The 17,368-nt window shown below is 42.2% G+C and overlaps 2 protein-coding genes across 2 annotated transcripts; one reads left to right on the forward strand and one right to left on the reverse strand.

Annotated features, from left to right (window-relative positions):
• Positions 1 to 524: 524 nt before the first annotated feature.
• On the forward strand, positions 525 to 7,652 carry LOC132579353 (C1GALT1-specific chaperone 1-like). Its single transcript, XM_060249658.1, has 2 exons — positions 525 to 931; positions 6,350 to 7,652. Exon 2 carries the CDS (start codon positions 6,366 to 6,368, stop codon positions 7,314 to 7,316), a length of 951 nt encoding a protein of 316 aa, XP_060105641.1. The 5' UTR covers positions 525 to 931; positions 6,350 to 6,365; the 3' UTR covers positions 7,317 to 7,652.
• A 1,793-nt stretch (positions 7,653 to 9,445) lies between these two features.
• LOC132579407 (malignant T-cell-amplified sequence 1) lies at positions 9,446 to 16,994 on the reverse strand. Its single transcript, XM_060249731.1, has 6 exons — positions 16,652 to 16,994; positions 14,605 to 14,757; positions 14,107 to 14,204; positions 12,991 to 13,124; positions 11,653 to 11,720; positions 9,446 to 9,668 (listed from the first exon to the last, which is right to left on the reverse strand). The coding sequence occupies exons 1-6, from the start codon at positions 16,660 to 16,662 to the stop codon at positions 9,587 to 9,589; spliced, it is 546 nt and encodes a 181-aa protein (XP_060105714.1). The 5' UTR covers positions 16,663 to 16,994; the 3' UTR covers positions 9,446 to 9,586.
• Positions 16,995 to 17,368: the final 374 nt, after the last annotated feature.

A 17,368-nucleotide genomic window follows, 5' to 3' on the forward strand; every position in this document is an offset into this window, starting at 1 on the left:
TTCCATTAAAAAAAAGCACTCTGGACACGCTCTTTGACACTTTGACTGCATAGACTCTCTTTAATTAAAAAAAAAAAAGGCATTTCCTTTGGTGGATGGGCTCAACCCTATATGGTTTTCTGTTTGTTTATGAGATTTCCTCCCTACCTCATTGGAGTCCTGCTCAAGGTGTCTTATAATTAAAGAAGTTATCAATACAAAAGAACAAACCACGGAACATAAACTCCAGAAGTAAATTGTTATTTCGTCTGCGAATGTTCACAGCTGTTCCGACTTGAGCGGCCAGCTGTTTTTTTTTTTTAATGTTAAAAAAGACAGCCAACTTAATTCCCTGCTCTCTCGTAAACTTTGCTAAGGGCAGGCCGGCCAGCCTCACAGCAGCTGAGGCGTTTCTATGACAACGACGTTGGTGCGGAGACTGACATCCTGCGTCTGCATAAGGGCGACTCCTCGCGACATATTATTACTAAAGAGACTAAAACTTTAACGTAATCCTCATAACCCTTCCGGTTTCCAGTTGAAAAGACGGGACATTCAATGCAAATTAAGGTAAACGTAGCGCAGGAAGGGAAGAAATAGAGCACACTTCCCTAATAAGCCTATGTCTGCTTATTATCGCGTTTCTTTCTGGCTTTTTCCTCTAATAGCCCGTACAGGCGGTCCACTGTATACCGGAAGTTAATTTTGTCCACAATGCGTGCTTTCCTCTAGCTCTGATGGGCCGTAGCCTTTACAGTCTCCGCTTCTCCCGCCCTGAAGAAAGAGGTAACGAGGGGAGGGGCGAGGAGGGGCGGAGTTGTGGTCTTTCACCATAGAGATAGGAAAAGGAAGCGGATCTGGATCCGTTTCCTTTTCTCTGAGAGGGGAGTGAACGACGCTGACTTTGGCAGGACTACTTGGGAGCGGCTCCTGCTGCTGCCTTCCGCCCCAGGTGAGTCTTTACGAAGGAGGAGGAAGGGTCGCAGCGGGGTGGACGGGTGGTGGTATGTCTTGCGGCAGTCTCCTCGGAAGGGGCGGGGAGACTCTCAAGAGCCCCCAGCCCTCATTTCAGCAGGTCTCTCTGAGGCTTCGTTTGTCCCAGCCCCCTTTCGAATAAACGGGCTTCACCTTCTCAACTACTTGGGACGAAGAAAGAGCCAGTTTGGTGTAGTGGTTCAGTGTGCGGACAATTATCTGGGAGAACCGGGTTTGATTCCCCACTCCTCCACTTGCAGCTGCTGGAATGGCCTTGGGTCAGCCATAGCTCTGGCAGAGGTTGTCCTCGAAAGGGCAGCTGCTGTGAGAGCTCTCTCAGCCTCACCCACCTCACAGGGTGTCTGTTGTGGGGGGAGAAGATAAAGGAGATTGTAAGCCTCTCTGATTCAGGGAGAAGGGTGGGGTATAACTCTGCAATTCTTCTCACAGCAGACTCTGGTTCTGTTCCTTCTGGGATGCTGATCCAGCCCCTCTATAGCTAGGTGTGAGGAACCGGGCAGTGTCAGCTTGGGAGGGTGACCAGATCTTCCCGTCACCTTCCCTCTGTTCCTCAGGCACACACACAGAAATCCTGTCGGAATGCTAAGAAAATAGACACCAGATGGTTTTGCATTCAAAAACCAAAGAAATATTTATTGGATAACACAAGGCAAGGGAGAGGGGATAAAAATAATATTAATTAGATCTGATCAATAACAGCGGATCAGTTGGCAGGCAGATGGTTAATTAAAATAATCAATTACTAAACACAGAGATTTGTCAGGCTAAAAGGTAAGGTAAAATTAAATATTTAATCCCGGCAGATTTTTAAACTATCAAACAGGCAGGCTTTAGAATTCTACAGAACTCTATGACAGGCAGGCAGTGCCTACTGGTCGCTAGGATCGCTTTGCAGTTTAGATGATATAGTCCTATGCTCTGGCTGCTTAAATCATAAAAATGACAAATTGGTAGTCACTCTTTTTCAGACACACAGAGAACTCCTGACTGGTGCCAGATAAATTCTCCCGCACAGACTTCCACACTAGCCTCCAGGACTCAGACCACTGAGAGCTAATACCAGCCCCTCACTCCTGTGTTTCTCAGCCCCAGCTAGTTTTCTGGTCTGTATCTTGGGAAACCCTGCTGACCACCAGTCCTCCCTTCTGAGTGTTTGTGTGATCTCAGTTTGTACAAGGAGTCTGCCTTGATGTGCTGACAGACCTCCCATAGAGAGCCTGGTTTGCCCCCTTCTAACTTCAAACTCTCTCTCAAAGAGAAGCTCATCCCAGCTCTGTCTCCACAACGAACTCGGCTCCACTGGCTGTTCTCAGCTCCTTGACCAGTTGCTTTACACCACAACTGACCAGCCTAAGCCCCAGTCTTCATACTCCAGACTCTCACTGAAGACTTCCAAAACCAAACTGAAAATGCTGAGGCGTTCCTTGCAAGTTTCTTCATTTTGCTACATTTCGGTTACCATGGCTGTGTCCCAGCCAATCGTAAGCCAGTTCCCAGCTTCTCAGGCTAAGTTCCTGAGTCCATCACACTGGGTTTTGCAGTACAAATTTTGATTGGACTGAGACTCTGCAAAGAATACATACATGCATAATATTGGCAGCACGAAAAAATGTTAGCATTGGCCTTGTTGATAATAGTAATGTTGGTTTATTGAAATGATGCCTTCTACAAAATTTGCTGAAGTAGGTATACAGCACAATCAAGCGATATTAAAAAGCAAGCCCAAAGCCATGCTGCCTAAGGCAATCATAGGCTGATTTCGCACTTACCTTTTACTGGCGCGACCACCCTCCTCACGCCGGCGGATCTGCAGGGATTTCGCACCAGAAGCGCCGGCGCAGCCAAAAGAGCCGGCAACTTCCGTCGCGGAGCCAGCTCAAACGTTTTCCTGCTTCTTGGCGGTTTCTGTTTGAGCTGGCTCCGCGACGGAAGTTGCCGGCTCTTTTGGCTGCACCGGCGCTTCTGGTGCGAAATCCCTGCAGATCCGCCGGCGTGAGGAGGGTGGTCGCGCCAGTAAAAGGTAAGTGCGAAAACGCCCATAGAGTTATAAGGGACCTCCAATGAGGTAGGGAGGAAATCTCATAAATAAACAGAAAACCATATAGGGTTGAGCCCATCCACCAAAGGAAATGTCTTTTTTTTTTTTAATTAAAGAGAGTCTATGCAGTCAAAGTGTCAAAGAGCATGTCCAGAGTGCTTTTTTTTAATGGAAAGAATATTTCCTTTCTTCCAACTCTGGGGTGACGTTGCTTTCACGATGTTTTCACAGCAGACTTTTTTACAGGATGGTTTGCCATTGCCTTCCCCAGTCATCTACACTCCCCCCCCCCCACCCCCAGCAAGCTGGGTACTCATTTTACCGACCTCGGAAGGATAGAAGGCTGAATCAACCTTGAGCTGGTTACCTGAACCCAGCTTCCACCAGGATTGAACTCAGGTTATGAGCAGAGCTTAGGACTGCAGTACTGCAGCTTTTCCACTCTGCACCATGGGGCTTTTAGCCATTTGTTTACCTTCAGACATTTGTCTAATTTGTCTACATCTTCAGACATTTGTCTGATTAAAAGATATTCTAAGCTAGTGGCTATCACTACATCTTGTGGCCATGAGTTCCACAAGTTAATGATGTCTTGTGTCAAGGAGTATTTTATCTGTCCTTAACCCAGTGCCCATTTAGAGGCACTGCCATCCAGTATTATGGAGCAAAGGTCACTGAGGAAGTGTGTGCGTGTGGGGAGGTATTTGTGATAGCTACTCCCAATCAGTGTTCCCTCAAAGCTGAGTTAGCATGGGCTAGCTCACAGATTTTTAGCCTCCAGCTCACAGATTTTTGTCTTAGCTCAGGAAGGATGACCCCAGAGTACAGTAATCTATGCAGTAGCTCACAACTGTAATGTCAGTATCACAAATTAGAATTTTTGCTTAGAGGACTCTGCAGCTTAAAGGGAACATTGCTCCTAATATATACTTGTTCACAGATCATGTTCAAGTGTGGTGACTGAGAAGTTACTCCCTTCCTGCTTATCTATTTACATATTTTCATTCCAGCCTCTCTCTAAATATTCGTTCCACTAATGTAATAGCAAAGTTTTTGAGAATTAAGAAACAGTTCCCTGCCGGGATAACAGTACTGCACATGTCAAATCATTTTGCATGTATTGTCTTGTTAATCCTTATAACAAGCTGAGAGATTGAAGGTTTGTCTTTGGTCACCAACACACACAAAAATGTTATTTTAAAGCAGGGTCACACTTCTGGGATTTGTTCATGAACTTTGTATCACCTCTGTGCTGAAAGATCTGTACTGGTTATGCATCTGCTTCACAGTGCTAGTTCTTATCTTTAAGGCTCTAAATAGCTTAGGGCCTGGGTACCTGAAGGACTGCCTCCTCCAGTACTGCCAGATAAGATCTGCCTAGCCACTGACTCCGGTAATCCTCAGTGGCTTTGCTTTGGTTGCCTCTACCATCTGAAGCTAGAAAGAGCAGTCTCCAGCATGGCACCAAAACTTTGGAACTCTCTCCCCAGGGAGACTGGTCTGTCTCCTTCTATCAGTGATTTTTTTTGTTTGTTTCATCTTGCATACCCTCAGTAACAATTATATGCCCTCTTTCTAGTGTTGTTTATGTGTTTTTAGTTGAACTATTTTATAATTTTAACTGTATTGTAATTGTTTATATTTTCACTGCCCTTTAGACCCTAGTTGGGTAAAAAGGCAGCATAAAATAGTTTTCAGTAAATAAATTGCCTGTGATGGCCCCTTGCCTATGGGATGCCCTTCCCCCTCAGGCTCGCCTGATGCTAACTTGGCTTTCTTTAGGTACCAGGCCAAAACGCATTTTTTTTCACCCAAGCTTTTAATTCAGGATTTTATCTTTCCACCTTCTTAATGGTCTGTTTCTCCTTTTGTAGACAGTTTTTATTCTGTTTATGTCCAATGGCTTTTTAAAAAATATATATATATATTTGTGCCATGATTTTAATTGTAAGCAGGACTCTGAAGAGGCAGCATAGAAATATCCTAAATAAATAACTTTTGACCTGGTACCCCATGGCGCCATGATGTTTAGCTGAACTTGCAATGCAGTAACAGCAGCCCAATGAATACCGGTATATACTTTGAGGAGGGGGGGAGGACTGAGCTGAAAGCAGTGGTTATTCAGCTCCCCAGTTTTTCAGGTTGGGGAATGTGAGAATTGTTTTACTTGAATGGCTTGGCTCATCTGTATCTAATAGCAACTACTAACATAGTTTATAAATTCTAACATCCAATGCAAAGCATTTTGGTATACTGGAATTAAACATTTTAGTTCCGACTTGGCAGTTGCTGCAGTTGAACAGTATTTGCTAAGCAGCATAAGTTGGTGAATCACTGAATTCATTGTTCTCCACTAGAATATCTGTGAAGGGTAAACACAGCGTTTAATCCATAGAACGATGCTTTATAATAAGCACACGATAAGGTGCATGTGACAACTATAAGACATAACAAATTTTGATTAGCATAATCTCACAACCATGTTAACATCCACTTAAATAACCATGGCATAACTTGCGTGTATTGTTGAATTATCTCAAACAATATAGCACCAAGTTGTAAAACAGGAAACCCTCAGTTGGAATTTTGGACTTAAGGATGAAGACACCTGGGATCAAATTTCTGCTCAGTCATAAAGTTCAGCAGATGGCTTGGGTGGGGTCTCTCAATCACACTCTTCCAACCTCAGCTATCACTCAGGGTTGTTGTAAGGATAGAATGGAGTAGCATGGGCCATGTTGTAAGGATAGAATGGAGTAGCATGGGCCATTCTTCCTGCTCTTGCAGGAAGAATGAGAAACATTTAGTAAAGCTACAAATGATGCATTTTCCTTGGTATCATGGGTGACCAAGAAAGTGATTCATTTTCCTGAGCATCACAGGTGACCAAAAAAATAACTGGCCTTCATGGAATGTGAAAGCCTAGAGCATAAGGTATTAGCAACACAACCCTAAATTCTTAATTAAGCAGCAGTTAAAGGTAACAGCCAATGGGCACTTATAAGTCAAAAGGGTTACTATTAAATGTAATAGAATCTTTGCCAATTCTAATATTGCACTGTTGGTCAGGATAGCATGGGATATTTGCTGCCCCCCTTTCTGGGCACCCTTCTTTTATAGAAATACTCTATTTCTGCACAGTAAAAATAGTCCTAATTCTTGGTGTGCATTTTTAGTCCTCGTTATTGGTGAGTCCTCATTATTGGTGACAAAAGATTAAGCTGCAGTACTTATTTAAACTCTGAAGCAAGATACAGCCAGTGACAAATGCATTTCAGTTTTTATACTTGCTAACAAAATGCATATTCCCTCCCCCCCCCCCCATCTCATTGGCAGTTTTCTTCTGGAAGCCATGATTTCTGAAAGTGGTGCGTTCATGAAGGGCATGATGCTTGGAGGGGTCTTCTGTGTACTGGTCACTCTTCTTGGACACATTAAGATGGACTACAGCACTAAATCTCATGCGCATCGCCACCTTCAGGCTCCCAAAAAGGAGGATGTTTTAAATCTCTCTGAAGATGAACGCCTGAGTCTTAGCCAAAGTATCCGTGTCTACTGCATCATTCTTGTCAAACCTAAAGACCTTAGCTACTGGGCAGCTGTGAGAGAGACTTGGAGCAAACACTGTGACAAGGCAGAATTCTACAGTTCTGAAAAGGTTAAAGTCTTTCACTCCATTGTGCTTGACACAGAGGACATGTGGCTAATGATGAGGAAAGCATATAAATTTGCTTATGAAAATTACAAAGATGACTACAACTGGTTCTTCCTTGCCCATCCCACCACATTTGCCATAATAGAAAACCTCAAATATTTTCTCCTAAAACAAGATTCAACCCAGTCATTTTACACTGGCCGTACAGAGACATCTGGAGACCTGCAGTATGTGAACAGCGATGGAGGAGTTGTCTTAAGTATTGAATCATTAAGGCGACTTCAGAAAGTTTTTGAAGATCCAGACAAATGTCCAGAACAGGGGGGCATGATTTGGAAACTGTCCGCAGATAAACAGTTAGCTGTGTGCTTGAAATACACTGGGGTGCAAGCTGAAAATGCAGAAGATTCTGAAAAAAAGGACATCTTCAACACAAAGTCAGTTGGCTCTCTTATTAAAGAGGCAATGTCAAGTCACCCCCAACAGGTGGTGGAAGGATGTTGTTCAGACATGGCCATCACTTTTAGTGGGTTGGCTCCTAATCACATGCACGTGATGATGTATGGAGTCTATAGGCTACGAGCATATGGACACAGTTTTAACGATGCCTTGGTTTTCCAACCTCCTTCAGGCTCTGATAACGACTGATAAATCTTACACCCATAGTGGTGGGAATGCATATGAATGGGTGGTCTTAATGTATAGCATCTTTCAACAAACGGCATGTACATAAGCTGGTACAAATTTTGTATTTCATGGTATTGGTGTAATTTATTCTTTTGCACAACCTGCTTTTGTAATCTTTACAAATGGGAAAGGGGGTCCTTTTAAAAAAAAACAGACCAGTCCTTTTTATACAGACTTGACTCAAGGATCTTATTAAAAAAAACAAGGTTTCATTGTCAACACAATGTATAGTTATGTAAATATTTAATATAAGAAAATATCCTTGGTCTACTTTAAATTAAATCTATTTTTACAGAATTTTGATGTTATTTTTAATAGATACAGATTTTTCTGAAATGGGTGAATTAGAGTGCAAATTTGCTATTAAAATAGTCTTCAGTTGTTTCTGCCTGACTAGCACATACAGCTTGGTCTTTTTGCTCCTTTTTAAAATGAAGTCTATTCTCCTGTAACTTTTGTGGACACTGGAGTTGGAGGCAGGGGGCTAATTCCAGAGGCCTTACTACCCCTTCTAAAGAATAGCAGCCTTGGTAGCAGAAGGACCACCTGAAATTGAGGTAAAGTCTTATGCTTGGTCCTCTACTTAATCCCTGAAGTCCATCGTCACTAGCATCACAAGAAGCGAAGCAATTTAGGCTAATTACAGCGCCATTTTTCCACTCAAAATTGTAATTTAAAAATGTTTTTACCATTTTAGTGTGGTACCCTGGATGCATCTTGCTGATTGCATTCACTCGCCCTCTGTAATCTGCCTTGAGTGTCAGTGAGAAAGGTGGACTAAAATAAAGTGGAAGGTTTTTATACTCCACTTTTCTCTACCCTAAGGTGTCTCAAAGCAGCGTACAATTACCTTCCCTTCCTCTCCCCACAACAAGCACCTTGTGAGGCAAATGGAGCTGAGGGAATTCTGAGAGATCAGTGACTGGCCCAAGGTCACCCAGCAGGGCTATATGTGGAAAAGTGGGGAATGAAACCCAGTTCACCAGAACCGCTACAGCATGCTGGCTCTCACACAAACCAACTTGTCTAAGCTAACTATTGTGGAAAGCATGCAAGGTCAGAGCCCTACAGTATTAAGGAATTAAAATGGTTAGTTCCGTAATCCCTTCATACTGTATGGGACACTGTTTAGAGCCCCAGCCAGAACACAGGGAGGTTGCTTTAGGTATGTCCAAGGACCTAGGACAAGCCATATAGTTGAACATTCCACATCACGCACTGCTCAGTTTCGAAGAAGTGAAGCATGTGGGCTGGGTCATGTTTAAGAGGCATGTGCCACCTTTGGACTTGTTGCACTACTTGGTTTGTATCCAGCTGAATCAAATTAAAAAGGGAATGGAATTGACTGTAGATCTGCTAGCTAACTGGAAATACAACTTCATCTCACATTTTATAAGTAGTCTTCCAACAGTATACCCAGAGCACCATATTTTGAGTGAGGAAGCTTCCATAAGCAATCTTATAACAGCCTCACATTGGGCCCCTTCACTGTTTTAGGTCTCTGTTGAACAGACAACATCTTGCTTCTCTTAAATATACCTTATGACATGGTTTGAATACTGCTCTTATTGTAAAGTGAACTTTAGAAACATCTGCAAGTTAATTAACAACTAAAAATAACCTGTTCCACAAAGGGTAGTTTTGGTCTTTCGATTTTGAAACCTCAGTCTGGGTAGCAGTACTGAAGATCAAGTTACTCAGTTCATGTTAGGCAGTTGACACACCTGACCTCAATCGTCCAGGCTAGCCTAATCTTATCAGATCTTGGAAGCTAAGCAGGGTTGGCCCTGGCTAGTATTTGGATGGGAGAACACTAAGGTTATGACAGAGGTAGGCAATGGGAAACTGATTCTGAACCTCTCTTGCCTTGAAAACCGTAAGTCAGCTGTGAATTGACAAAAAAAAAGTTCACATCCCAGCCTCCAAGGGAATAAAGAGTCATAACGAAACTGCTGTATACCTTTCCTTACCCTTCTCATTCCATGATCAGTCAACTCATTTCTCAACTCTATTTGTCAGTTTAAACAAAAATCCTAGCAAATGTTTGTGATCAAGGCTGACTAAAAAAGCATCTCAGCACTAACAGGAACTCAGCAGTCACTTGATTTATTAAGCGTAGTCACAGAACAAAATAAATTTGTACATTCAGTCACACGTTAAAAACAAGAATTACAAAGTAGTCCACGTTTACTGGAAGTGCATTTCTCAGGTGCTGCACATGTTCTGCCGCTTCACTTGTATGTCTTCATGTGCCAGAGGCCATCATTTAAATAGTGGATATTTTCAATGCCAATTCCTTTGTTGACTTTCTCACTGTGAAAGAAGAGGGGGAAGAGGAGAGAGAAGAATGTTTGTAATTAAACTTTTTGGAACACAGCCCACCAGGATTAGTCTCAAAATCAAACTCATCTGGTTCAAGCTCAGCAAGAGAGAGACTTCAACGGGTATGAAGTAGAATCTAAACTACTAAGGCACTGTGTAGATTACTGCTGGGGTGGCAGGGAGAAAAGCTGCACTGCAGCCACTGTTAGTAATGCCTTCCTGTGTTTTAACAAACAAACTAGGTCTGATTTTTAATGTTTCCCCTCCTGCCAGCATATCAGTCCTCCCTTAGAACTAAAATTCCTCTCAAACAATGACCTGAAGCACTAAGTCAACTAATTTCACCAGAAACGGTGTCAAGACCTCCCCCTTCAACCCTATTGACCTTCTCTCAAGTCATTTCAACAAACATTGTTATTCACACCTCACTTTTGCTTCTTGGTTCCATACAGGGAGGGGCACATGCACATTTGGCCCAGGAGCCTCTGAATGCTGGTCCAGAATCTAGTGCAATTCTTTATAAAAATATTTACTCATATGCAGATTTGCTAAAAATTTTGGAAGGTACTGTCAGCAAAAATGCAACAAAAAGTAATGGGGACGACAGCTTCTGCCCCAAAACATCTGTAAGCAGGTTTAATTTCTGTGGAAATCTTAACAGCTTATAAAATTGCATTCTCTACTGTGAACAAGTGCGTGTTTTAGGAAGCAAAATGAAGTGTCTTCCATCATTTTGCCACTGGTTCTGGGAGGAACCAGTGTCTCTCCCATCTTGCCTGGGTAAAGAAAAACTTCACTCCTAGGGACAAAAACATCTGGTTGCTAGGTTGCATGCTCCAAGGGCAAAGGCCATTTTCCTTAAAACCATCCCAGAGAAACAGCTGGAGCAAGTGCAACAGAAACATCTCACCCTGGGTATAGGGCTATTCATATTGCTGCCCTTTCAATGCCTTCATCTTACACCATGGCCTAACTATATTTAGTACATCTTAATTTATTCTTCCCATGAGCTGCCTTAGAGGCCTATTGCGGGGCAAAAAAGTGGCATATATTTTAAATAACGCAGTATTTGTAACCTAAGAACTGCAAGTTCTTGCAAATTCAGCTGCCATTCAAACAAAAATGGAGGGGGGTAAGGGTAAAATTAGTAGTCCCGTGGCGCAGAGTGGTAAAGCTATGGTGCTGCTGTCCAAACTCTGCTCAAGACCTGAGTTCGATCCCGGCGAAAGGTGGGTTCAGGTAGCCAGCTCAAGGTTGAGTCAGCCTTCCATCCTTCCGAGGTCAGTGAAATGAATACCCAGCTTGCTGGGGGGAAAGTGTCACTGACTGGGGAAGGCAACGGCAAACCACTCTAAAAAGTCTGCTGTGAAAACGTCATGATGCGACGTCACCCCAGAGTCGGAAACGACTGGTGCTTGCACAGGGGACTACCTTTTTAAGGGTAAAATTACAACCGGTGATAAAAAACAAGAAAGGGTTTTCCATGATGCCCTTCTGAAGAAAGGAAACTGAATAGTTTTTACAGAGGTACTGCACAAGTTTAGGGGCATGACATAACTCCCAACAGGCTATGGACAATATAAAAGAGTTACAAATACAATTTCCACACCACTGGCGGGAGACAGCAGTGCCAGGCTAGCTCTGAATGGACTGGTAGAACCAACAGCATTAAATCTGAAGAATCATTGCAGAGTGACCTCTTGGGCCTGCTTTACTCCACTCTTAACAGAATAATGGCATATCTTTTCTTCTATTTTTATTTATTTATTTTAAAAACTAGCATTTTTATTTCATTTTTTAAAAAACATACGGGGGGGAGACAGGTAAAGGAAAGAAGTGATAACACCTACAAAGTAAAGGGAACATAAGTACCATACTCCTGCTGTAAGGGGCATTAAGCCAGTACATAACCCCAACAGAGAAACTGTTAGCGACCATACACTCATGCCATTTCCTTTTTAAAATTAAGACTCACATGTCTTCTGCTGACATCTTCATTACTCCAACGCACAGCGCATGTTGCTTTCCTTCTGCCATTATTGCCTACAACAGTCAGCTTAAGGAAAACATCTCACAAGTTCTTAAACAAAAAAAAAACACAAAAGGAAAAAAACAAGCTTCACAAAATGATCACTGGATTGAGAGCATCTGGAACAACTAGTTAAATGTGTAGCTATTAAGAATGTTAGGTGATCTGCCTTATATAAGATCAGGTAGTTTACACATAGAGAAAAAGTATTTCTAAATCTTTAAAAAAAGGTATTTATATAGGCTCCCAGTGGTCTTCCCAGCCAAGAGACTGATTAGGTCTGCCCATGCCAGCTTAGCCTCAGAAGCACTGGAATATCGGTCTTCCAAACTCTTGCCAGGGCCTTCAACCTTTTTAGATTCCTACAATAAGATCATAGCAGGTCACCATGCACTACATGTCAACGGTCATCATTCCTGGAGGGAGGAATACTACACTGAACTGTAAAACCCAAAAGTTAACCGGATTTTCCTCAAGCCACAATTCTAGGAAACCAATACGAAACAGAACTCCAGAGTGAACTGCAACCTCACCTTTACTGTGACTCACAATGACTACTAACTGCCAAGGCAGGGAAGCCACTAGGATCTTACAAGCTCTATGTGATCCAAGACTCACATACCTGAAGAAAAGTTTGTCCAGATATGGACATATGCACCAACTTAGGCCTCTTAAACCTCCCTTCTGACTGGGCTCTCTCTTAGATTTATTAGATCTCCTGTATCTTAAATACAGCCAATTTTGTCCATAATGCCAGCCATCTGGAGCAGCCTCCTTGAGAAGGTAAGGATAGTCCCTACACTGTCCAAGAGTCACAAGCATTGTGACACAGTAAAAAGGCATTTTTCCCCCACTGGCACTTTCAACAGCACTGTATACGCCACTATGATCCTGTACAGACTGGGGGAAAGCAGGAGATTATATTCATATACATGCACATCTAAATACAAACAAACCACAACTCCCATACAGAGTTGAGAGTGATGCTAGAGAGACACAGAAGAGGGTGTGCCAATTGCTTGGTCCAGCCCCTGAAATAAGGAGGAGGAACAGGTTGAAGAACTCATTCAAGGGAATGAACATTCCTTTTTAAAAAATAGGACGCTTCAGAAATTAAAGAGTTGTATTGTAAGATAATTCCTTGAGTCAGTGTTCTGGAATACGGGAGGGGAAAACACAGTAGGAGAAAAACACAATAATTCAAAGCTACACTCTTCTCCACAAAAATAATCTCTGTCATGTGCTACAGTGAAAGCTAAACAGAGACCAACTACCCAAGGATACCACAATCGTATCTGCAGCAGCAGGGTATAGTTTCGCTCCTGGAGAAGTCAGACCAGGACACATTATATTCGCTCCACTAAGTACAAATTTAATGGCACCTTTATCAACCTGTTGATGTGGCAGAATGAATGGATCTAGGAATGGAAAAAAAATTAATATCAGAAGAGATATGGCACCAATTGGGCTCAGTAACATTCCTGAACATCTAATACAAGGGACATTTAGTATATGTTATCAATAGTCAACTTTCCAAGATGAATGAGTGGACTGAGAAGACCTATGCTGTTGACACACTTATCAAGGCATGCCCTTACAGGCCCTCAAAATACAGTATTCAACAGTTTCCCTAAATGGTTCATTTTACATAAGCTCTCTTATATTTTATTTACTTTGCATCCATATGGATAAAATTTAAATCCATCAGCACATAGTCTTCCTTCAATGCCAGACCCATAAACTCCTTCCTCCACATCTACAAGGAATGGTCAAGAGTAGTAGCTACCTTATGTTTTCTCTACACTCATCAGATGCAGAACACAAGAATTTAATAGAGATCAGGCACCTCACAAACTGTGTCTGAAAGGCAGCAGTTTAATATCTGTTGAATACAGATTCAAATATGAACGACAGAAAGCAAAAAAGTTTAAGGACCAACACCACCAAGAAAAGACATCTTCGAACAGCTCCAGCCCTTCTAGAACAGCACATTTTGCAACAGAATAATTATGTTAAAGTATAAACAATAAAAGTGTCACACTTATCAGGCAAGCCTCTGCAGACAGCAGAACACAAGCTAGAAGCAAGAAAAGATTACAAACATCAATACAGAATGGAACAAACAGGTGACCTATTTGCTAGACAAGATGAAAGCACAAAGTTAAAGGCAGACAACAGAATCTGAAAACTCCACCAATACCACACAGACATAGCCACAATGCAAAGGAGCCTGAAATACTGCACAGGGGGTGCAGCTTGGCATAAACTAGTTAGTTCTTTAAGTTGTGATGGAGCGGTAACTTGGACAGATACATTCAAGTGTAGATAAGAAGCCTGTTTCAATAGTGCAACCCCTCTGGCTTCTCCCCACAGTGCCCCCATTTTCACTTCCACACTTACATTTATGAAGTAATCTCAGTGTTGGATAGAAAGGTCCTTCTCTTTGCCTGAAGAACAGTAATTCTCCATTTACTGTGAGGATTTCTATATGTTCATGACTAGAAGACACAAAGTTATAGCTAAAGGTTTAAAAGGTGATTTGGAATGGGATAGGATTTTTCCACACAAGAGAAATAATCTCTTGGGATATTAACAGTATTCTGTGTATGTTACAACATAGCTTAAAGGAACAGATCATCCGATATTTATATCCACTCAGCTAGATAAAAATCATACTTCAGGACAGATCTCTCCTTTGGGGTTATTATTCACTGTAAACCCAAAGAGACAGGTTTGGCCTTCTAGTGCTTTGAAATAGTATACAAAGTACACAAAAGACTTGAAATTTGACTAAGCAAAGCACCGATTTTTATATTTTAGCATCATTACCAATGACCCAGGCAAAAACAGTTCAGAGGTAAAATCAATCTGAAGAACACTGTAAAAGGATATACTCACCATCGTACTATCTTGACAGGATCTTTCTTTGGCATAATTTGGTTTAGCCATGGCTCAATACCAGGAAACTGATCTAGCAGTTGGTTCTTAATGCCTTTAATAACCGATGTTTTTAACTGGATACAGTTGGATACATTTTCCTTTTCATCAAATCTGTCAAATAAATTAAAGTGTTTCAGAAATGACCTCCAGGTTCACAACTCATTCCTACCTCACCAGTTTACCTGTAAATCAGCAATATACTCTATAGAAGCATGACAGGGCTGCACAGGAAAAAAAAGACTTTAAGTATCTAAAAAGCCAATTGATGGTGACTTTTTAATATATAATTCTGGTGCCATGATATTTAAGATATTCTCCCACTCTGATTTTATTAACTGTTTCCTGTTGTGAAACCACACATAAATGAGACTGTGCCTTCTCCTACATTACCCACAATGATATACAGTTCATGAGTATGTCTAGCAATGAAAGTGGTTCAGTATCAGATAAGATTTGCTAATTGCACATAATTATAACAAATAATTATTATCATTATCATCATCATCATCATGTGACAGCATCCTTAGTATTAGCCAGGATATCCTAAAATTGTCTTGCAACCAGAAGTTTTAGCGTTATGCACCAGTAGGTGGTGAGCTAGACTTGTTTTTAAGGCAAAACTTTCAGAGGTGGTTTAGCCATTGCCTGCCTCTGCGTACCACCCCGGTATTCCTTGGAGGTTACCCATCCAAATAGTAGCCAAGGCCCACCCTACTTTGCTATCTAGGTCAGGGCATAATATATGTAAGAATTAATATATAAATGTCTAGAATACATTTTAAAACCAACCCGTTATATCAGAGATGAGATTACTTCAATACTGCACTTTTCTTTTACAAGAATCTCCATGCTCCACGTTCATGTATTAAACTAACAAAGCAAGACCCTCCCATTTTTATACCTGTGGCATAACTTATCTGTGTTAGTTGAAGCAAGGAACTGGATCTTGTTTAAGATTAGAACATCACAAATGCCTTGCTGAGTCTGGCTAATGTTTGCCTATTCCAGCATTCCCCGAAATAAGTCCCAGCAACCAAAATGCACTAAATGTCTGAAGTTGTAATTTTCCACTATTTGCTAATCAAACTTTTTTTTATTTCCGAAACTTAACAAAATATCTACAACAAATGCTAGGCAACCAAAGGTCTACTTTCAGACTACCCCTGTTCTAAAGTTTCTAGAAAACTATGAAAAGAGCACTTGAAAAGAGAGTCCTTCAGCCGGTTCCCTTGTGCTTCTAAACCCTATGTCTGCAAAAACTTTTCCTCACCTCTCCAGTACTTTCTACTCCCCTTCACTGCCCACATCCTTCCTTTCACCTGCTCTGGCAATCCCAACTTACTTACTTGAAAGGAAATCCATCTAAACAAACAGGACTTGCCTGCCGTATGCTAGAAATACATTTTTACATAACATGGAGGAGGTGCGGAGAGAGAAGATAAGCTATTTTAAAGTTCTGACACACAACGGAGAGAAAGAGCGAACTCCCGCGGAAGGTCTACAAGATTTCAGGGGCTTTACAATACCAATATCCTCATCTCCCTCTCTGTGTTTTTGCCTTTAACTATCAACATAGCGCCTCCTGCAGCATACTCAGTCCCCACCTAACCAAAGGGTGCGTCGGGGCGGGGGAAGAGTGTTTTATTTAAATTAATTTACAAAGTCGTATCTTTCTACATATCCCACGCAGAGGCCGCTACCTTGCCTACAGGTGGCTTAGTTCTACTGCGTTTGCGATTTAGCATGGGCCGCGGTCATTTTACTCTCAGATATTAAACTGCATTTAATCGCACTCTTTCCCCGGGTAGTTCGGGGCGGGGACGCGAATCCCTCTCCCCTCTTATTTTCACAATTCCGTGAGAGCTTTCATTTTTTAAAATACTGTTGCTGCTTCTTGCTATGTTAAATAAAGAAGAGAAACCGACACCCGCCCGATGACCACCCCATCCCCACCCCGTCAGTGATCATCTCTGTGCGTCAGTTTCTTGCCTCATTCCCTACTCACTTCTTAAACATCCTGGGGGCGCTGGGTCCCCGCACGTCCGGGCGGACCGAGGACCTGGGAGGGTGGGGGCTGGCACCCACTAGCTCCCCACTTGATCCGCCTCGTTCTCACACGAGGCCCTTCAGGCCCTCCCTTCTCTTCTGCACCAAGCGGAAACGAAATCGGCCTCGCTTTACGTCCGTCGCGTCGCGAAACCCTGCCCGTGCCGCACCTTTCCCGAGCGAAAGAAACGCCCTGAGTCACTTGCAAAAAGAAAGAAAAGACTACAACTCCCAATAGGCAATCGGTGTAGGAAACGTTAAAGGCGGTAGAGTTGAGCCCGCCTTCTTCCTTTCCTAATCTCGGCACAGCCGTTGCCATGGAGACCTTTATCCGTTTATGTTGGCCCACATACCAAAACTAGGCACCAAGAGCCGATTTAAAGTACCCTGTTTGTGCCCTGGAGTTCCCCAAAGATAAATGTTCTTTCTCACTTGAAATAATGTAATTTGACGGCAGTAATTCCAGTGGAGTAATCACATTCGTCTGTTGGACCAAAAAGGTGCCAAACGACTTGTTTTATTTTGCTATAATAGGCCAACATCCATCCCACTGAACCAGCAAAAATAAACAGGGTTAAGGCACTTTAGATTAACATGTTTTTTTAACTTCCGAATAAATTTGTAATTTATGCCATAATAAAACCATGTTTGGAACAGTCATAAAGAGTGTGGCAAA

The sequence above is a fragment of the Heteronotia binoei genome, chromosome 11, assembly GCF_032191835.1.
Source record: "Heteronotia binoei isolate CCM8104 ecotype False Entrance Well chromosome 11, APGP_CSIRO_Hbin_v1, whole genome shotgun sequence".
NCBI lineage: Eukaryota > Metazoa > Chordata > Lepidosauria > Squamata > Gekkonidae > Heteronotia > Heteronotia binoei.